Raw genomic sequence first — 19,430 nt, forward strand, 5'->3', positions numbered from 1 at the left:
GGAGGAAAAGAGATCACTTTAGTGACTCCGGCCAAAAAAAGAGCCACGTCGGATTTCCGGCGAGCCACGTCAGATTTCCAGCAAGCCATGTCAGCCTCGGAAATTAATAAAAAAAGAGCCACGTCAGATTTCCGGCGGCCATATAAGCATTGGCACTAAAGTGATCGTTTTTCAAAAAAGTGGGCACCAAAGTGATCCGAAAAAAAGTTATGGTACCAAAATGATCTCCGTACACAACTTATGGCACTTATAGTGTCCTTTTGCCAATTTAGTCTTGACTCTTTGAGAAAAAGTGTAATCAAGTCCTCATGACCGGCGCTGACGTTGACGATATTTGTAATTTTTAAAAATTTTCATTTTTTCCTTTTCTTTCTTTTTTTCTTTTCCTTTTTTTTTTCCTATTTTCCTCCACCATTAGCAAGGGCCTCGATGATGACCAGCGAAGGTCGCCGAGCGCAACGTCCAACTGCCCTTGCTCGATTTGGGCGAGGGCCTACAACCCCTCGTAGTGGCTAATAAGGGCATTGCAACCGTCGCGACCTCCACCAACCATCTCAAGGGCTTGGTGACTGATAGAGGGAAAAAGGGAAAAATATTTAAAAAAAATCATAATTTTTTTAAAAAAAATATTGTAAAAATCATCTACGTCAGTACTGGTATCCATGTTAGTGATTTTTGAACAACTACATTGACAAATTGTCAAAAGATTTAGGTCTAAATTTGTCTAAATTGAAAAGTTTAGGATTGAATTGGCGACAATACAATGGGTTTAAGACTTTTTAAATAATTTTCCCTAGAGGAATGGCTAATAAAGAAAGTTCCGGTCATGAATTAAGTCAGGCCCAGTGACAAATAAAGTAGAATGCCGGCAACAAACTAGGGGATGTCTCCATCCCGTTTAACAAGAAGTTCACGGTCCTTTTAGCAAGGCTAAATTCGAGGAAAAGTTTAGGCCAATGTCCCTCCTTTGACTCAACCAATTTCTTTAGGTATTAAGCTTAAGTTTAGGATTGTGTAGTTTCGGTTTATCTTCCTCGTCCCTTTCCCAAGTTATGTGGTCTCCATTTATGTTGGTCTCGGATCCTTGCTCCTATCGCGTGATGTGAAGGCCAACGAGCATGTGAAATTCCTCTTAACCTAGGGCCATTTGGTAAGAAATTTAAATACATCAGCCCGCTCATAATATGATCACGTGACAAATAATCGGGACTTTTGAGCTATTAAGGTTAACAACGTGCTATTTGTATTTAGACGACCTGCCTATTGTCACTTCATCGACCGAATCATCAGTAACGAAAAACAATCTTATTTCTTGCACATCGAATAACGACTTAGATACGCGTTAACCATGATACGGGCTCCATCATATTCGCACTTTCCGTAACGATACAACGGTGATTCATGAGATAAACTTATCTTATGAAGCAACTCTATCGCTCGAGTATTAGAGATTAAGTTCAGATTGCCTTTTTTTTTTGTTTTAACAAAATGATGGCATGACAAGAGATGGAATTAACTTCACACGGAGGAAAATTGTAATCATCAACTTCGATTGCTTGCTAATAGGCATGCAGCCTTGCTAGTAAAAGGATTGGGGGGAGGGATGTTAGTATTATAGATGCGAGATTTGACTCCCACGCTCTGCAAGAAGACAGAGCAAAAGTCAGAGAGAGAGAGGGGAGAGTTAGAGATGGGGCAGATAAAAAGAAAAAACTCTGATTGCTTTGTAGAAATCGAATTGCTTTGAGCCAAAGACAAAAGCAACCGTCCGCTTCCTAAGAATTATAAGAAAGACTCGTCCAACCGATTTGACGGATGTTTATTTCTGTGGTAAGAAGCTAAAGATTTTGAAATTCCATTAAAAATCAAAAAATAAAAAGGGTTGATCGGCAAACTTGATTGGCTACTGTGGAAAATCTATAAAATGGCAACCCAAAGGCCACGGCGAATCGTCTTCATATAATAGCTTTGCCATTTGAAACAATTCGATTTGGCCTTTTCTCTCTTACAATATCTTTAGACCGCACGACTCCGAAGAGATTCGCTTCCGAACTGAGGAACAAGGGAGAAGATGCAGGGAGGTTGGGAGGATGCAGATATTAAGGAGAACAGCATTAAGATGAATGGCCTCGCTTGTTTTGCCATCGATGAGCACAACAAGAAGGAGGTACTCGGAATTTCTCTTTCCTTTTGTCTCTCTTTTCTTTTTTTAGGACTTGTTTGCAATTTTGTGACAAGTTTTAGGACTTATTTGCACTTTTTAAAAGTTTTAGGACTCAAGTGCACTTTCGTGACAAGTTTTAGGACTTGTTTGCATTTTTTGAAAGTTTTAGGATTCAATTGCACTTTTGTGACAAGTTTTAAGACTTCTAGTGCACATATCCCAAAAAAAAAAAGGCTATACCTTTTCCATCTTCTTCTTTTTTGTAGTCAAACAGCTAAGGATGCTTAGGGTTCCTTGAGTAAAATGCACATGAGCTGCCAGGACAGAAGGAGCCGCTCAAGAAAAGAGAAGGAAGACGTGTGCTTATTACATTTGAAAACCCAAATCATTTCACTGTACATATTTCACTAGCGCTAACATTTTCCTATATGTTATTTATATCCATATCTATAACTTTTGCAGGTGTATCTTTCCAAACTGCGCCAGTTTGCATAACACACCTTTGCCTTTTACATTCTAGTGCAAAAATCACCAAAAATTCTAATTTATGGCCACACATTTACCCTAAATTTTTTTTTGTGACTCCAAGAATCCCAAATTTATACCTATGTGACATATTTACCTCCGTCAAAATTTTGTTAATGAGAACCATTAAAAATTTACCAGAAAGCAAACCATGTTGACAAGGTGTCCACGGAACTTAAATGAAATAAAAACGACGTTGTTTTGACTGAAAAATAATCTAACAAAACCTTGGCGGTAAACATGTCGCAAAGGTACAAGTTTGGAATTTTTTATAGCATAAAAAAAAACTTTAGGATAAATGTGTCATATTGAACATAGTTTGTGGTTTTATATATTACAAAAAAGAGTTCAAGGTAAATGTGTTACCGTGTACATAGTTCGGAGATTTTGTGGCTTTTTCCCTACATTTTATGAGAATGTACCGAATACATACTTCATATTTTACCAAGAGCAATTCCATTTCTTGTTTCTTAAATTATTAGTTGGGTACAGGTAGATAAAATCCCTACTCCCAAAAGGACCAAATTACCCCTCTTATAATCTCCAAGCTCGTCAACTCCCCGTGAATCCTAACCTTCACGCCCACAACACATTTGTTCGCCACCGCTGTCGACCTTCTCCCCCCTCCCTCTCCTCTTCTTCCGATGACGTCACTTGATCTAGACCTAGTGGCCATGGCCACAAAGGTTAGAGCTCGAGGCAAAGATAGAGAGGTGTGATGTCGAGCCAGTGAGAGAACGTTGAGGGTTAGGAAAGGGAAATAACAAATAGTAAACAGGTAGACAAGTTTGCTAAAGTAAGAGTGCAAACGCGTATTTTGAATAAATAATTTAAAAAATATTTTTTCAAAAATAATCGCTTACATCGTTAATAAAAATAAATAAATAATTTTATTGTCCACAAAAATATTTCTTGCATTCTGGGTGGAGTCCAAACTGCAGTTCTTGTGCTTGGTTAACACCTTAAATGTATCCCGTCCGAGTGACGCCTCGGCATAATGAGTATTGAATGGTTGAGGTTTATTCTCGTCTTTTTATTTTCATTTTTCATTTTTTTTTCTTTCCTCTCTCCCTCCCTTCTTCCCCAGCCCTGACTAATGTAGGTCTGACGATTGCAGAGCCTATCGTGCCACTGCCGCGCTGTTCGGCAGTCGTCTCAGCCGCCGCAACTGTCGTCTCTGGCGATCTTGGCCGCGACTCTCTCTCTCTCTCTCTCTCTCTCTCTCTCTCTCTCTCTCTCTCTCTCTCTCTCTCTCTCTCTCTCTCTCTCTCTCTTTGTGGAGCCGGGGACCTCCAATACGGAGGTCGAGAGCCCACATATATGAAGGCCCACCACGAGTGCCATGGATCTGTGACCTATGAATGATGCAGAGAGGACAAGGGTGGGAATGAGCGAGGAAGCGAGAGAAAGACGGGTAGTTGGGTGGCACGACGCAAACGAGCGTGGTGGGGAATGTCTCGGAGATCATTTGGATCGTGCAGATGGTGGGCAGTGAGTATTGGAGGCGGCGGGGGCGGCAGCGGTAGCGATGAGCCAAGATGCTGGCCTAAGAGGACTGATAGGGGGATTTCGCTGGATTTATCGTGTCCAAATTACAACAAGCCTACTAAGTAAATATTCTCTTATTAGACATCCAATGCTTGCATCGAAGTACATAGGATCCGTATAGCTTGGTGGGTCTGTCCACCTTTATTGGGAACCTGAAGCCAAATTTAGAGAAATTTTACCACCAATGGGTGCTTGTAAACGCCCCCTGCAGGCAATAATAACTCCCGGATCTTGTTGCGTTGCGGAAACATAGCGGCGATGGTAAAATGAGAATTTGTAATAGGACGTTGGAGACGTGCTTGTTATACCAAACTGCGAAACAAATATAACACTCAAACAAAGTATTGTCTCACACAATTATTACAATATAGTTTCTCAAACCACACACAAAACACTTAAAGCTCACTAGCTTGTACAAGGACACACCCGCAACTTTTTGCCCTTGTGGCTTGCTCCTAAACTTCACATAATACTCTATTTATAGAGTAATTGCAGCCGAATAACTTGGAAGTCATGAACCACATGCTTCCCGAGTGATTGAGATCTCTGAGAAAGAACAACGCTAGGGAGAGGTTTACCATCGATCTCAAGAGATGTTGACAATTCAACAACGAAAATCAATTTTATTATATCTCAACAGATCTCGCGATTTGGATGGAAGGGAGTGCACGCAACCGCTCCGCCCACGGCCAATAGAATTTTCAGGAAGTGAAAGCAACAATGTCAGGGTCTTGCTCAAGAAGAACCTTCTCCTCCTGGCCTACTGTAATCCATGCATCGATTCCACCCTCAGATTTACTATCAATGAGAAAAATCTTACGGACAGGATTGCATGCGTTGCTCACCAAGTCCGGCTTCCCCCACCCAAAATCGATGTCATAGAATGGGAAACCACACCAGCTTGTAAAGTCCACCACATTATCTTCGTCACTGTTAACCCTTTCCTTGTATTCTCTTGCAGATTCCTTCACCATATCCATGCACGACTCTCTGTCCGCTATCGCTGCAAACCTTGTCTTGGCGCTCGCGAACATATCGTGGATCATCTTCACAAACACTTCGAAATCCAGGCTGCTCTGATGCATCGTGTGTCGGGCGGTGACCTTGGTGATGAAGTTACCGAACACATTTGTTGGTATTGGTAGATTAACTCTCCCACGCAAGTTCATACTCTGGCAAATGACAAGGGGCCTCAGGCGCCTGTGTTTAGCTCGATCCAAAGTTACAAATTCCTTACATAACAGTGCGGACACGACCTCCACTCTCGATATCCGCACATTTTTAGGCCCAGCTAGTTTTAATCTCGATAGGGCCGCGCCACTGAATAAGAACCGATTCATCGTGAGTTTTACTCCAGCAAGAAGTGGAGGCATAAGAGTTACCCCCGACCCCTTCACTGGGAATAGAGAGGACAGCTCGAAATACGGCGAGGCTACTTCGTGGATTCCGCTCCTGCACGCGGTAGCCCATGAGTTCATGAATGTCGCCATGGTGCACATGTCGCCTAACTTGTGACAAGAGCGCAGGCTGATCACGAGTCCCCCACACTCGAACACGTTTGCTTGAATCATGACTAGGGGATTGCTGGCTGGTCCCATTCGGAACTTGGACAAATGGCCAAGCAGGTCTGTGTCAAATTCTCCCTGGAGGAGCTGATCGAGCTGGCCATTCACTTTGGCGTGCACAAATTCTACTCCTTGGTCGTTACAGTCAATAAAGAGCCCTTCCTCAACGTACCGACCGGCTAGAGGGTAGAAGATCGCTAGAGTTTCCGAAAGCGACTCCTCCAAAAGGCGAAGCCTTTGGAAAATATCCTCTTCATGGTTTTCGCCATCAGCCCGGTAGTAGAAAAGGAAACCGGCGTACAGTGGCTGCACAAGCTCATCAACGCATGAAATGTTTAGCTTTCGACAGTGGTTCGGCGTCGGAGCCGATGGCTTGATCAGTTTCTTGCTTTGCACTTCGATCTTCATACTTGAATCTCTTCCGGTCACTCCAAGATTCCCCAACAAATGGGAATCGGTGCACTCAAACCTGGTGGGTGAAGATTGGTTATATAGATAATATTTGCTCAACAACCATTTATTTATAAGAGAACTCCTAGATAATCCAACAAAAATCTAGTCTGTGGGCGGCTGTAAAAGGTTTTGACGAAAAAAAAAAAAAGAGCCACCACGTAAGCTCTTGCAGAGATTTTCTTGTAATTGCAGGTTAATTGGCCGCCTTATGCTGTTGAGTGTGTGACAGTAAAAACCAGAAAAAAGCATCCAATGTACAAGCCCTCGTAATGCAGAATCCATTAAGTTGCTACCGGTCCTCCTTTGCTCCATTACTTGTTTTCATTCTCTATCAAACTAATAATACCATGAGATAATTACACATGTAGTCCCTAAATTTTGGCATAATATGCAATATTATTTCTAAACTTATAATTTGTTCAACGTGGTCCTTGAACTTTAGTCTAATGTATAATGTCGTCCCTGAACCCTTAATTTGTTCGATATAATCCCTAAACTTTTGATAAATATTCATACTAGTCTCTAGACTATATGGAAATATCCAATGTTATCCTTCCATTAATTCAAGATAATAAAATTTGTTGATTTGACTTCCAATTCGGTCAGTTTGAAGGGTGGACAAAAAAATAACGTTACATGTAGATTATCCACGAAAGAGATTTAACTAAAATTAGGATATAATAATCCATATCATCAAATAACGTGGATAATCACTTTTTAATTTAAACAAATTAAAAGGATTATTATATTCTAATTCGAGTTGAATATCTCATGTGAATAATTCGTATGTAATGTTTATTTTTTATTGACATACCGAACTGGAAGTCAAATCAGCAAATTCCATTAACTTAAATTAATAGAAGGACAACATTTAATATTTTCATATAATCCAGTGACTAAATTGAATATGTACCAAAAGTTCAGAGACCAAATTGAATAAATTAAAAGTTTATGAACGACATTGCACATTGGACTAAAATTCAAAGATCACGATGAATAATTTAAAACATGATTGTAGATCATGTTAATGCATTTGGATTCACAGAAGTATCATTTTCCTACCTAAATGGTAGGGGCAAGTGGTTCCCAATTCGTTACAGGTTTCGCCTGGAACCTAAAACCTACCATCGGGTATAGGTTCCTCATTTTTTGGAACCTGGAACCTACCCATCGAAACATGGAACCTGGAACCTACCCTGTCACAGGTTCCAGGGTCGGTTTCAGGTTCTAACAGGTTCTTTTTTTTTCTTATTTCATTTTTAGTTAAACAAAACAAAAGACTAGTTATTGGACAAACCACAAGGACAAAAAAGTGAGAAGAAAATTAGGAATTTTACAATTATGGTACCCGGTTGCAATTCCGATTTCTATTCCAGTACCTATAGGAATCGGGAACCGAACCGGGGACCGGCGATTCCTTAAAAAATAGGACCGGGAACCGGAATCTCCCTCCTTAGAATTGGGAATCGGACCGACCGGTCCAGTTCTTTTGTTTTCGATTTTATTCTGAAACCGTGTTCGCCCCTGCTAAATGGGATACAGCTTGCATAAATTAATAATTATGCATTAGCAATCACAAAGACTCCGAGAATATGTTCGTCAGTTTGCATGAAAGCACCTTTTATGGTGAAGACTGCGTGGAAAGGGTTTCACCCATGTGATGGTGACCCCACAGAAAAAGTACTTCCATGTACAATCTCCATCATAGTACTGTTCCTTTCCACGGGTTTCATGCTGTTCTAGTCTTCTTTTTGCATTATTTGATGATGTTGGGTTTTATATGATTATAGCACCAGAAGAAAATTTTGAATTCTCTCCTGTTTTAGTAATAAGCTTAATAGAAAGAGGTATTGTATAAAGAATCTAATGCATGCCAGAAGAGGAGGTGTAGGTCTCACCTTTTGCGAAACCAGGCATATATATAACACCACTTGTGCACAACAATCATCGGGGCCTGGTCAATGTGACCCCCTTGGTGAATGCCCGTATCCGCGGAAGGTGATAGTGTTTAGATTTCCCGCTTTTGGCATGCCTTAGGTCTCTGCACATCACCTATTCTCTCAAGCATGTAAGCTGAGATACTATTATGACTTATGTGGAAATTAGAACGAAATTAAAACTGAGAATAATAAATAAAAAATCACACAGATTTACATAGAAAATCCCTGTTGGAAAAATCATGGGGAGAAGAGAAGCCAAATCCACTATGGAAATTCAAGGATTACAAAAGGTGACTTGAAAAAACTTAAGAGTCTTTCTTTCTCTCCTTTTTTTAAAACCTAATAACTTAAGAAAAAACAATCATAAGAAATTTTTGAATGCTCTCCAATTTTAGTAATAAGCTTAATGGAAAGAGGTATTGTATAGAGAAACCTAATGCATGCCAAAAGAGGTGTAGAACGTCTCACCTTCCGTGAAACCAGGCATATGTATAACACCACTTGTGTACAACAATCATCGGGGTCTGGTCACTGCAACCCCCTTTGTGAATGCCTGGTTCTATGAAAGGTGACGGCGTTTAGAATTCCCACTTTTGGCATGCCTTAGGTCTCCACACATCACCTATTCCCTCAAGCCTGAAGCTTAGATACTATTATGACTTATACGGAAACTACAACGAAATTAAAACTGAAAAAATAAAAAAAAATAAAAAACACATAGATTTACATGGAAAATCCTTGTGGAAAAACCAAATAGAGAGGAGAAGCCAAATCCACTATTGAAATTCAAGAATCACAAAAGGTGGCTCGAAAAAACCTAAGACTCTTTCCGACTCATGTTTTAGTAATAAGTGTAATGGAACAAGGTATTGTATAAAGAAACCTAATGCACGCCAAAAGAGGAGGCGTAGAAGGTCTCACCTTGCGTGAAACCTGGCATATTTATAACGCCACTTGTGTACAACAATCACCGGGGCCTGGTCACTACAACCCCCTTTGTGAATGCCCGGTTCCACATAAGGTGATGGTGTTTAGATTTCCCGCTTTTGGCATGCCTTAGGTTTGAACATCACCTATTCCCTATAGTCTATCAACTTAAATACTATTATGACTTATGTGGAAACTACAATGAAATTAAAAGTGAAAAGAAAAAACCACAAACACAAATATACATGGAAAACCCTAGTGGGGAAAACCATGGGGAGAGAAGAAACCAAATCTATTATGGAAATTCAAGGATTACAAAAGGTAACTCGAGAAAACCTAAAACTCTTTATGTCTCTCCTTTTTGTAAAACCTAATAACTTAAGAAAAAATAATATTTATATTACTCCATACCACGAGTTCGGTTATCAAAACTCAATTTGGGTCAAATACCCGAAACATAATTCAAGACAAACTCAACAAATGTTGGGAGCGTGGGACAGAAGCCTGATACCTTTTGCATGGGGAGATCGCCAAGAGAAAATCCAAGTCCAAACCCCTCAACATATCCGGTTAGACACACATTTACTCAAAAGCTTAAACCAATGAGTTATGAGACAACTAAGATATATTAACAGTTTTACACCACACAAATTATCCGATGTGGAAATTTTCTAACACAATTCACACTTGCCTCCTAATAACAAATATCAAGAATAGAAACACGATGACAATTATAAGATCATGATTGTCGCGACCTCCCCGAACCGGCGCTCGCCGCCTAAGGGGTTTGGCTAATGGATTACTAAGTTAAACCTAGCTCAAGCTCTCCCAAACCCATACCAATTCGCGACTTAGGTTTAAATTATTAACATGCAAATCTAGGAGTCGCCACTAATCAGTTTTTGGTGGGTCGATTAGACACCCAAGTAAAGCATGGGAGAAATGCTTCACTTCTATGAACCAGAGATTCAATGGGTACGGGGACATGATTACACTAATTGACCAACTAGTGCCCTTTCGGTACCTAACCTTATTCAATTACCGCCTAATGTGTTCACACTAATTGGGAGTCTCAAAATTCGATTCCTAACCGAACTAGGGTAAGCAATAATCAACTCAAGAACCTAATATGCCCAATAAACTACGTGCGAGGTTAAATCAAACGAGCAATTCGAAGTGTGTGAACCAAGCAACGTGCAATCAAACATGACACTAATCACACAATAGGGCAAGAAAAACCAATTCCAAAGTCCAAATAATATTTTTTGATTTTTCGAAATTTTTTAATTTTTTTAATTTTAATTTTTTTTCTAAATTTTTTAAATGTTAAAATAATAATATAATATTAAAATAATATAAAACGAACCTGGGTCGGATCTCCACATCCGACCCTTGTCGAAGCCGACCCGGGCGCGCCGATCCGGGTCCACCATGAGGTGGGCTCCATGAGGGCCCAATTCGAAATAAACCCATAATTCAAATTAAAAAAAAAACACCCAAGCCCACTAGGAAAAAAAAAACTAACTAACAATTTAGCCCAATTCCCAAATTCGGCCCACCCACGAAAGGCCGAAAACCTAAAAGACCTATCCCAGGCTCTACTAAAAGGCCCAAAACTAAATAAAACCTAATAGGCTTAAAGCTGGCCCAAATACCAAACCCTACCCGATTGCGACCCGTGCACTCGACCCGGTCACCGGCCGCCGACCCGAATTGCTTGAAACCCTAACGCCCGCGACCCGAATGCTCAACCCGGTTCGCAGCCGTCGACCCGACTCGTCTGGACGACCTAGCTCTCGCGACCTGCCGCGCCTGCTGCCGCTGCCTTCACCGTGTCTACGCCACGCCTACCGCGGCTACTCGCCTCTAATGCCGAGCTGCCTCTTTTCGCGTCGCAACTGCGGTAACTGGCGACTGAACCCGAACCGACCGCCGCCGACCTGACTCGCGCGAGCTTGCCGTCACCGCACCTGCCATGGTGGGCTCAAATGCCGACCCCTCCGATGCTGCTACGCCTCGCGCCTACTGTGGCCAGCTTGGATGTCGGCCCTTCAACCTGTGTCGCGGACAACCTTGAACCGGCGACCGTACCTATGCCGACCGAGCTCCGACGCTTCCCTGCCGCTCGTCTCGACTTCGATGGAGACAATCGAAGAGAGAGAGAGAGATGCTACTCGTCTCGGCCCGGCCGAGGGCACCCCCAACGGTGCTCTAGGTTGCTCAGCCGGGCCTCTCGGCTTCGCCCTCGCCCAACACCTCACCTGCCTGCGACTCCCACGGTCAGCCCGAACGCCGATCCCTGCACCGACTTGGCCGCAAAGCCTCACCAGCTCGCGACCATGTGCTCACCCGAGCGGCCGCCTCGCTTGTCGCGACCGACCGAGCCCCGGCGCCTTGCCCTTCGCTTACACTCGGTCTCAATCTCCGTCCGAACTCTCTCTCGCTGTTTCACTCTCTATCCTTCTGGTCCCCCTCCCCCTCCCGGTTCTCTCTCTGATTTAAGGCTAGCTAGCAGGCAGGCGCGCATGGTCCCTACCACCGCCAGCCTATTGTGGCCGGCCTGATCTCGACCCGAGGATCACGCCGGCATGCCCCGCGCCTCTCTGGCTTCTACTCCCTCTACTCCCTATTCGGTCTGATCTCTCCCCCGTACCGTCGACATTGGGGGAGAGAAGATGAATAGTCACAGGCCGGGCCAAGGGGAAAAGGGGTCGGCCCGCGTGGGAAAATAAGAAAAAGAAAATGAAGAATGGGCCGCACAAAGATAAAAAGAAAATAAGAAGGTTGAGCCGACTGACTTGGCCCGGAAACCCTTTTTTTTTTATATGTTCTAATAGACCCTATTAATGCAAATGCACCTAATGTATAAATGCCATGCAATTTTGATGAAAATATTTTGGATTTGGGGTTAAAAATTAAACCCTAATTTCTAAGCAATTAAACCCTAAATGATTAGGCAAAATTTAAGTGTCGACAGCTGCCCCTCTTTGAAAGGGGGCTCGAAGAGGTTCCTTTCAAAGATAAGAGACACTTAAATTTTGTTCATGGAGGGCATGGGAAGATGCATGCGATATGATTTGACTTGGATTTTTTTTTTTTGATACCTGCCATACCGTGTAAGAACGGGCTTTTGGCTAAATGAAGTCTCACCATGTAAAGAAAGAAATTCTGGGCTGCAAAAGCTCGCCAGGTCGATAAAGCGCTCCGGGCTGCGAAAGCTCGCCATGCAAGGAAAAAGACTCTGGGCTATGAAAGCTCGCCAGGTCGAAGGGGCGCTCCGGGCTGCAAAAGCTCACCGTGCAAGGAACAAGACTCTAGGCTGCGAAAGCTCGCTAGGTCAAAGGAGTGCTTCGGGTTGCAAAAACTCACCGTGCAAGGAAAAAGGCTTTGAGCATGCAAGGAAAAAGACTCTGGGCTGCGAAAGCTCGCCATGCAAGGAAAAAGACCCTGGGTTGCGAAAACTCGCCAGGTTGAAGGGGTGCTCCGGGCTACAAAAGCTCACCGTGCAAGAAACAAGACTCTGGGCTGTGAAAGCACGCCAGGTCGAAGGAGTGCTTTGGGTTGCAAAAGCTATTTGTGTAAGGAAAAAGGCTCTGGGCATGCAAGGAAAAAGACTCTGGGCTACAAAAGCTCGCTAGGTTGAAGGGATGCTCCGGGCTGCAAAAGCTAACTGTGCAAGGAACAAGATTCTGGGTTGCGAAAGCTCGCCAGGTCGAAAGGGTGCTCCGGGCTGCGAAAGCTCACCAGGCAAGGAACAAGACTCTGGGCTGTGAAAGCTTGTTAGGTCGAAGGGGTACTCCGGACTGCGAAAGCTCACCGGGCAAGAAATAAGACTCTGGGCTGCGAAAGCTCGCCAGGTCGAAGGGGTACTCCGGGCTACAAAAGCTCACCGTACAAGGAAAAAGAAAAGACTCTGGGCCTGCAAAAGCTTGCCAGGTCAAAGGGGTGCTCCGGGCTGCAAAAGCTCACTGTGCAAGGAAAAAGGCTCTGGGCATGCATGGAAAAAGACTCTAGGCTACGAAAGCTCGCCAGGTAGAAGGGGTGCTCCGGGCTGCAAAAGCTCACCGTGCAAGGAACAAGGCTCTGGGCTGCGAAAGCTCGTCAGGTTGAAGGGGTGCTCCGGGCTGCGAAAGCTCACCGGGCAAGGAATAAGACTCTGGGCTGCGAAAGCTCACCAAGTCAAAGGGGTGCTCCGGGCTGCGAAAACTCATCGGGCAAGGAATAAGACTCTGGGCTGCGAAAGCTCGCCAGGTCGAAAGGGTACTCCAGGCTGCAAAAGCTCACCGGGCAAGGAACAAGACTCTGGGCTGCGAAAGCTCGCCAGGTCGAAGGGGTGCTCCGGGCTACAAAAGCTCACCGTGCAAGGAAAAAGAAAAGACTCTGGGCCTGCAAAAGCTTGCCAGGTCGAAGGGGTGCTCCGGGCTGTAAAAGCTCACCGTGCTAGGAAAAAGGCTCTGGGCATGCAAGGAAAAAGACTCTGGGCTACGAAAGCTCGCCAGGTTGAAGGGGTGCTCCGGGCTGCAAAAGCTCATCGTACAAGGAACAAGGCTCTAGGCTGCGAAAGCTCGTCAGGTCAAAGGGGTACTCCAGGCTGCGAAAGTTCACCGGGCAAGGAACAAGACTCTGGGCTGCGAAAGCTCGCCAAGTCGAAGGGGTGCTTCGAGCTGCGAAATCTCATCGGGCAAGGAACAAGACTCTGGGCTACGAAAGCTCGCCAGGTCGAAGGGGTGCTCCGGGCTACAAAAGCTCACCGTGCAAGGAAAAAGAAAAGACTCTGGGCCTGCAAAAGCTTGCCAGGTCGAAGGGGTGCTCCGGGCTGCAAAAGCTCACCGTGCAAGGAAAAAGGCTCTGGGCTGCGAAAGCTCACCAGGTCGAAGGGGTGCTCCGGGCTGCAAAAGCTCACCGTACAATTCTGAAGCTATAAATATATCAAGCAAAAAGATTCCGAAATGGCCACTGCACATCTAACGGAATACGTTATAACAGGCGTCTTGGTAAGGAAAGCATACCAAGCGAGATCATTATCATTCGAATGTCATGAAAGACACTATCAAAAGAAAATCATCACTGAGGAAGTGTTGATTATATGAGCAATTCAAGCTGATTTCAATTGTCTAGCAAACATTCGGCATCATTCAATATCATATAATTGCCATCAGGTTTGGAAAATATCATCAATTCTCAAATTCCCTCGAGAGACAAATTTTTTGTCAAAATGATCTTGGCTCATGAAAAGGGCTCGTTAAGTATGCCAAATGGGAACTTCTTAGTCAGAAAGGACTCCTCACATGCTCTCAAGAAGGCAGTTTGATTCCACCCATTAATGTGGAAAATAGACATGATCTCTCCATATACCTCACATTACCAGTGTCGAAGGTTTCGAGAATCATTCGCAATAAGTACGCACTGAGCAATCCAAGAGGTCTTTTAAGGACCGTAATGTGGGTTTGGTCATGGTTTCAACAATGGATAAGCATTATCAACCAAGAAATGAAATAATTATTGATCAGCATCTTTGCTAGGTTTACAAGTTAAGAAACCTTAAGATGAGATAAAATAACCTCGCCCCCACTTCTTCAAGCGGTAGCTTCTTTGGAAGTCCAAATTTTTGCTTGAACCATCCCAATCAGAAGAGGCTTTGGAAAGGGTTGTAACATTGGCTTGGTGAAAGGCTCAAAAGGCTCAAGTTTTTCAAAAGAGATTTAAGAGCTGATGATTATCGTGGCATCATTATCACATCATCTAGTCTTTTCAAAAGGCGCATGACTCCTTGACCCGTCTCGAGAGTCCATCAGCTAATCATTTCAACATAAGAGCTTTGCTCTTTTTCTAACGGTTTTTGCCTTTGCAATGATTTTTCTTTTTTTGCCAGTATTTTTCTTTTGACATCTTTTTTTTTTTCACGAAAGAATTCTTCTCTCGATGCTTCTTTTTTTTTGAATGGGCATTGGCCTTGCTTTTACAAGGCACACTGCTTTTTTATGCCCCCTAGTTTTCACTTGACTTTTGGTCTTTTGACTCTTTTGAGCTCCTAGAACTTTCGAGATTTTTCCACACATTGTCACACAAACACCAATTGCTTTGGTAAATTATGTGCCTTGCCCCAATGTGGGAAATCAATCACCACTCGGGCTTTAGAAATGGATATTCAAACTCAACTCGGCTGAACAAAAGGTATGAGTGTTTGGGTAGAGAAATGAATGATGTTTTTCATTTCGGGATGTTTCAAGCTTCCATAAGGACTCACTTGAAGTTACCACAAAAAGATTGATGCGAGTGAGAGCAAAGAAATATTTATCATCTTTTCCTCTAAGGAATGTCAACCAAAACATCTAAATTTGCCCCATTATGGGGTGGTTCTTGACAGGGGTATTTTGTAGAAATTCTTCACATGTGAAGGCTCAAGGGGGCTTAACTATGATCACCTGTAGTGTATAGGATATAAGAAGGAAATGTCTCTTTTCATTTCGATCTGTATACTATTCGCGAATGAATCTCTCATCCTTAAACAACACGAGTTTCTCTTTTTCGCTCTTCTCAAAGTGTTTACAGGACGTGTTTAGGAATGGTTTACCTTTCCTCATCTTAAGTGTTTCTCACTTGGCATAATTAACATCTCCCTTTCATTTCGTTGAGATCATCATGAATTGATCAATCTCCACAGGGAATTTTGATTCAAAATGAATGATTTGTCAAGCATAAAGGCAATTTTTGGATGAAACGACATTCCAAACTTTTGCGCAAATTTGCTCTTTTAATTCCCACTTCAGCGCTTGTTGTTTCTAAAAAATATCAAAGATTTTTTATGCGATGAAAATTCTCCATTTGACTTCCCTTTGATTTTAGGAAGAAGGATACTTACCTGTGGTACAATGACCTGGTAACCCTGTAAAGAATAAGAAGGAATGTGTTAGTTAAAGACCCTTTAAGGATTGAAATATTGGGAACAATACAACATTATCCCTCGTATGCATTTGTCCTTCATATCTTTGATGTTTCCCTTCATTTGAATTCGCATTATTGAGTGTTTGACAACTCCTTTCATTTGAATTTGCTTCCTTATATGTTTGGCAACTCCCTTCATCCGCTTTCTTCACCTTGACTTTTTTGCATTGTTTCGATATTTGATGGCATTGTCCCTTGGATGCTTTGCCCCATCTATTGCATGTTTCCTTGGTAGGAGGCGTCGCCTCCGCGGTCAATGTGAGCCTTTGTCTATGAGAGATGAGACATGTTAGTTCGATCCCAAAATTGAATTGGACTAATTTAGGAACGATACACCCTTTTTGTGTTGAATAGAATGACTCCGCTTTATCATGCATCATGGGTGAGGGTTACCACCCTTTCAGTGACCTGCCCTGTTTATCACCCTGCAAAAAGGAAATGGAACATGTTATCTCCATTCTCAATTGAACTTAATTTAGGAACAATACATCCTTTTGTGCTAAATTGGATGGTTTTGTCACGATTTGTTGACAGGAGGCGTTGCTCCTATGATCAGATACACTCCCCTTCAATGTGTATTGCCTCATCATGCTTTCTTGGAAGAAGTTGTTGTCGCCATGGTCAAACACATTATTTCATCTGCAAAACGAGAGATGGCACAAGTCATTTCCATTTTCAGTTGGACTAATTTGGGAACGATATACACCCTTTTCTTTTTGGGGCGGCACAGTTATGGACTAAGTCGTCCTCCTCATGCAATCCTGTCGATTCCCGGAAATTTGCTGTACATCAACTCTTTTTGTCCTCACAAATTCTGCACAAGGGGAGGAACAAGTCATTCTTTAAATAAATCGAATTTAACTTGGAACGTTTACAACCTTTTACTCGGGGGCACCATTTGAAGACTGATTCTTGCTCGTGTACATCCACGCCTTGAAGGATCATTTCGTGAACCACCAATAATCATCTCCACACCGGATTAAATGCCGAGAAGCTATTTGAAGGCGCAAAAATTACAGCTACTAATGCTCAGCAATTCCAAATGGATCATAGCTCATTCCTCTTCTTGTCTTTTGACAATATCGTTTGAATAGTCCGCATCCATATATGTGGACCCGTCAAAGAGCTTCCCCTGAGTTATAGATGTCACCAACCCAGGAAGTAGCCTTGGTGCCGAGGAATCTTCGCACATTTCTTCTTTTGAGAAGGTTGTCAAATTGGTATGAGATTCTCTAAGATAAAAAATTTCTGCAGACTCTGCTTTGAGAACAACAGGGATTACCGAAAGCACAAAATTTAAGAGCATTTCTTCATCCATGTTGACGATTGAAGAAAGAAATGGATTTACGAATGTGACCATAAGGTCAAATTTCAAATTTAGGAATGTTCAGATGTCATCCCTCCTCGAACTCGTTTTCCGAAAATGGTGAAGCGTAAAGGCTTAGTGGATTCTCGAAATGGAGCTCTTTATGAACACTAGGGTATCATCATCTATGCCAAGAGCTGCAAGTCCTTCCATCTTTCATTAGTGGGAAACTAGCCTTTTCCATATTGCTTCAAGGCAAGCACGAGAGATCGTGATGATCTCTTACCATTAATCAAATTTGTGATCTCCTTTTTTAAGCTCCCAACCATTGGCTCGAATTCTGGAAATATAATCAAGTAAAGCTGGTCTTCACTTGTGTCGGGGATCCCTATCAGGTACAATATCGCGGTGCATATCAGACCTTCATGCCTGAGAAGCCTTCTTCTAATGTCCACGATTACTAGTAGTGGAAAATTTCCCCGGTTTACAATGTCCAGAGAGACCTCAACAATGAAAATTATTCCTCCAATCTCATGGTTCTTTAGAGCAAAAAAATGGGAAACTTTCTGATGAAACCATCATGGAATCTCACTCCCAACTATATTCAAGTTGTCCAAATGCTTTGGAGCAACCTTTTCAATTCTTCTCTTCATTGCTAGGATGCATGCCTTGCAAACAACCAGGAATAAAATGCCTTAGACGCTTCATGGAGACCAGCGACATCAACTAAATTGCTGCAATTAGTAAACTCCAGCTCCATCTAAACCATCCACATTTGTCAAGTCGTACATGCGCTCCAACGCATTACAATTCACCATATTTGACTCAAGCAAGCTCGCGAGAAGTGGAGGCAGATACAATGAGATAAATCGAGTTTTTTTTTTAGAAGTACAAGGCTCCCTCAGACTAGATGGAAAGCTGGAAAAATCATTACGACCCAAATCCAAATCCTGAAAGGAGGCAGTCTTTTCAAAATTGTCGGAGATTCTTCCCAAAAATCCCCAAGCATGAGCACCCATTTCCCTCAATAAACAGCAGTTTGTAAACGACTCTGGAAGAACAATATGATTTAGGGCATCGGATTGATTAGGTTCAACCAGTTATGGATTGTCTTCCACATTTAGAAGCTGTCCTTCTCATTTTCAATGATGTCAAGCTTGTGAACATCTTAAATTCCTGGGGTCATTTTATGACAGAAGTTCCTGGTAAGTAAACCAGACTTTTCAACTTCCCAAGTGAAGCATGTCGTTGCTAGAGTTGTGCGTATTGACTTAGTCTTAAGGTGAGAAGCCTTTCAAACATTCCTATAGACTCTGGCAATGTTGTTATCATGGTGTTATCCTAGAACATATCGATGAGGCTCAACATATCTCTAATGGACTGTATTCTGACCGGGATAAGTGACCCACAGCAACAAGTAACTCTGTCAGCAAATTAGGACCAAGGAAAAGTTGTGTCAATGATCTGAGATTCCCAATTATATCAGAAGTATCGCAAGCGATCTGCACAACATGAAACTTAGTTTCTCAAGTTATGTTCAGGACTCTATTGAACTGGGAATTTCTTTGATTGTTGAACCATCAAGAGCAATGTTCCTTAGAAAACTTAGTTCTCCTATGCAATCAGGAAGTTGTTCCCTAGACAAGCAAATTCAATCATCCTCGGAATGCATCACATTCAAGGTGAAATGTTTCGCGTAGTTTCTGTAGATCCTAGATCTATCACACCAATGTTGATAGGCACTTGTAGTTGTACCATGAATCAACAGTGTCTTGGTGAGCCCCAGAAATTCCAAGTTCATATCGTGAACCCACCATCGAAGAGCCAGCCACTACGGATGAAGAGCGTGTGGTAGTGCTTTAGCAATTTATGCAAGTGCATCAAATGGAGATCTAGGAGGCTAACGCGCCTAAAGCCTTAGTTGCCTTAAATCCAAAAGCCGCCTCTATGCCAGTTTAAAATCTCAAGGATGCGAGGAGACTTCATCATGCAAATGTTTGCATGAATCAAACGCCAATCCAATGTGTATTCCAAGATATTATTTATGGAGTTTGAGA

At 42.6% G+C, this 19,430-nt stretch overlaps 1 protein-coding gene and 1 pseudogene across 1 annotated transcript; both read right to left on the reverse strand.

The window, feature by feature from the left end:
- Positions 1-4,938: 4,938 nt before the first annotated feature.
- LOC130135052 (acetyl-CoA-benzylalcohol acetyltransferase-like) lies at positions 4,939-6,210 on the reverse strand. Its single transcript, XM_056303293.1, has one exon. The coding sequence runs from the start codon at positions 6,208-6,210 to the stop codon at positions 4,939-4,941; it is 1,272 nt and encodes a 423-aa protein (XP_056159268.1).
- Positions 6,211-17,603: 11,393 nt separating this feature from the next.
- On the reverse strand, positions 17,604-18,392 carry LOC115662132 (uncharacterized; annotated as a pseudogene).
- Between the last annotated feature and the right edge of the window lie 1,038 nt (positions 18,393-19,430).

The sequence above is a fragment of the Syzygium oleosum genome, unplaced genomic scaffold (genome assembly GCF_021117445.2).
Source record: "Syzygium oleosum isolate NSW1041296 unplaced genomic scaffold, Sole_v2.1 Sole_v2.27, whole genome shotgun sequence".
Lineage (NCBI taxonomy): Eukaryota > Viridiplantae > Streptophyta > Magnoliopsida > Myrtales > Myrtaceae > Syzygium > Syzygium oleosum.

Excerpts from the sequence above, each read along its gene's own strand:
- LOC130135052 (XM_056303293.1), bottom strand. The coding sequence starts at position 6,210 with ATGAAGATCGAAGTGCAAAGCAAGAAACTGATCAAGCCATCGGCTCCG.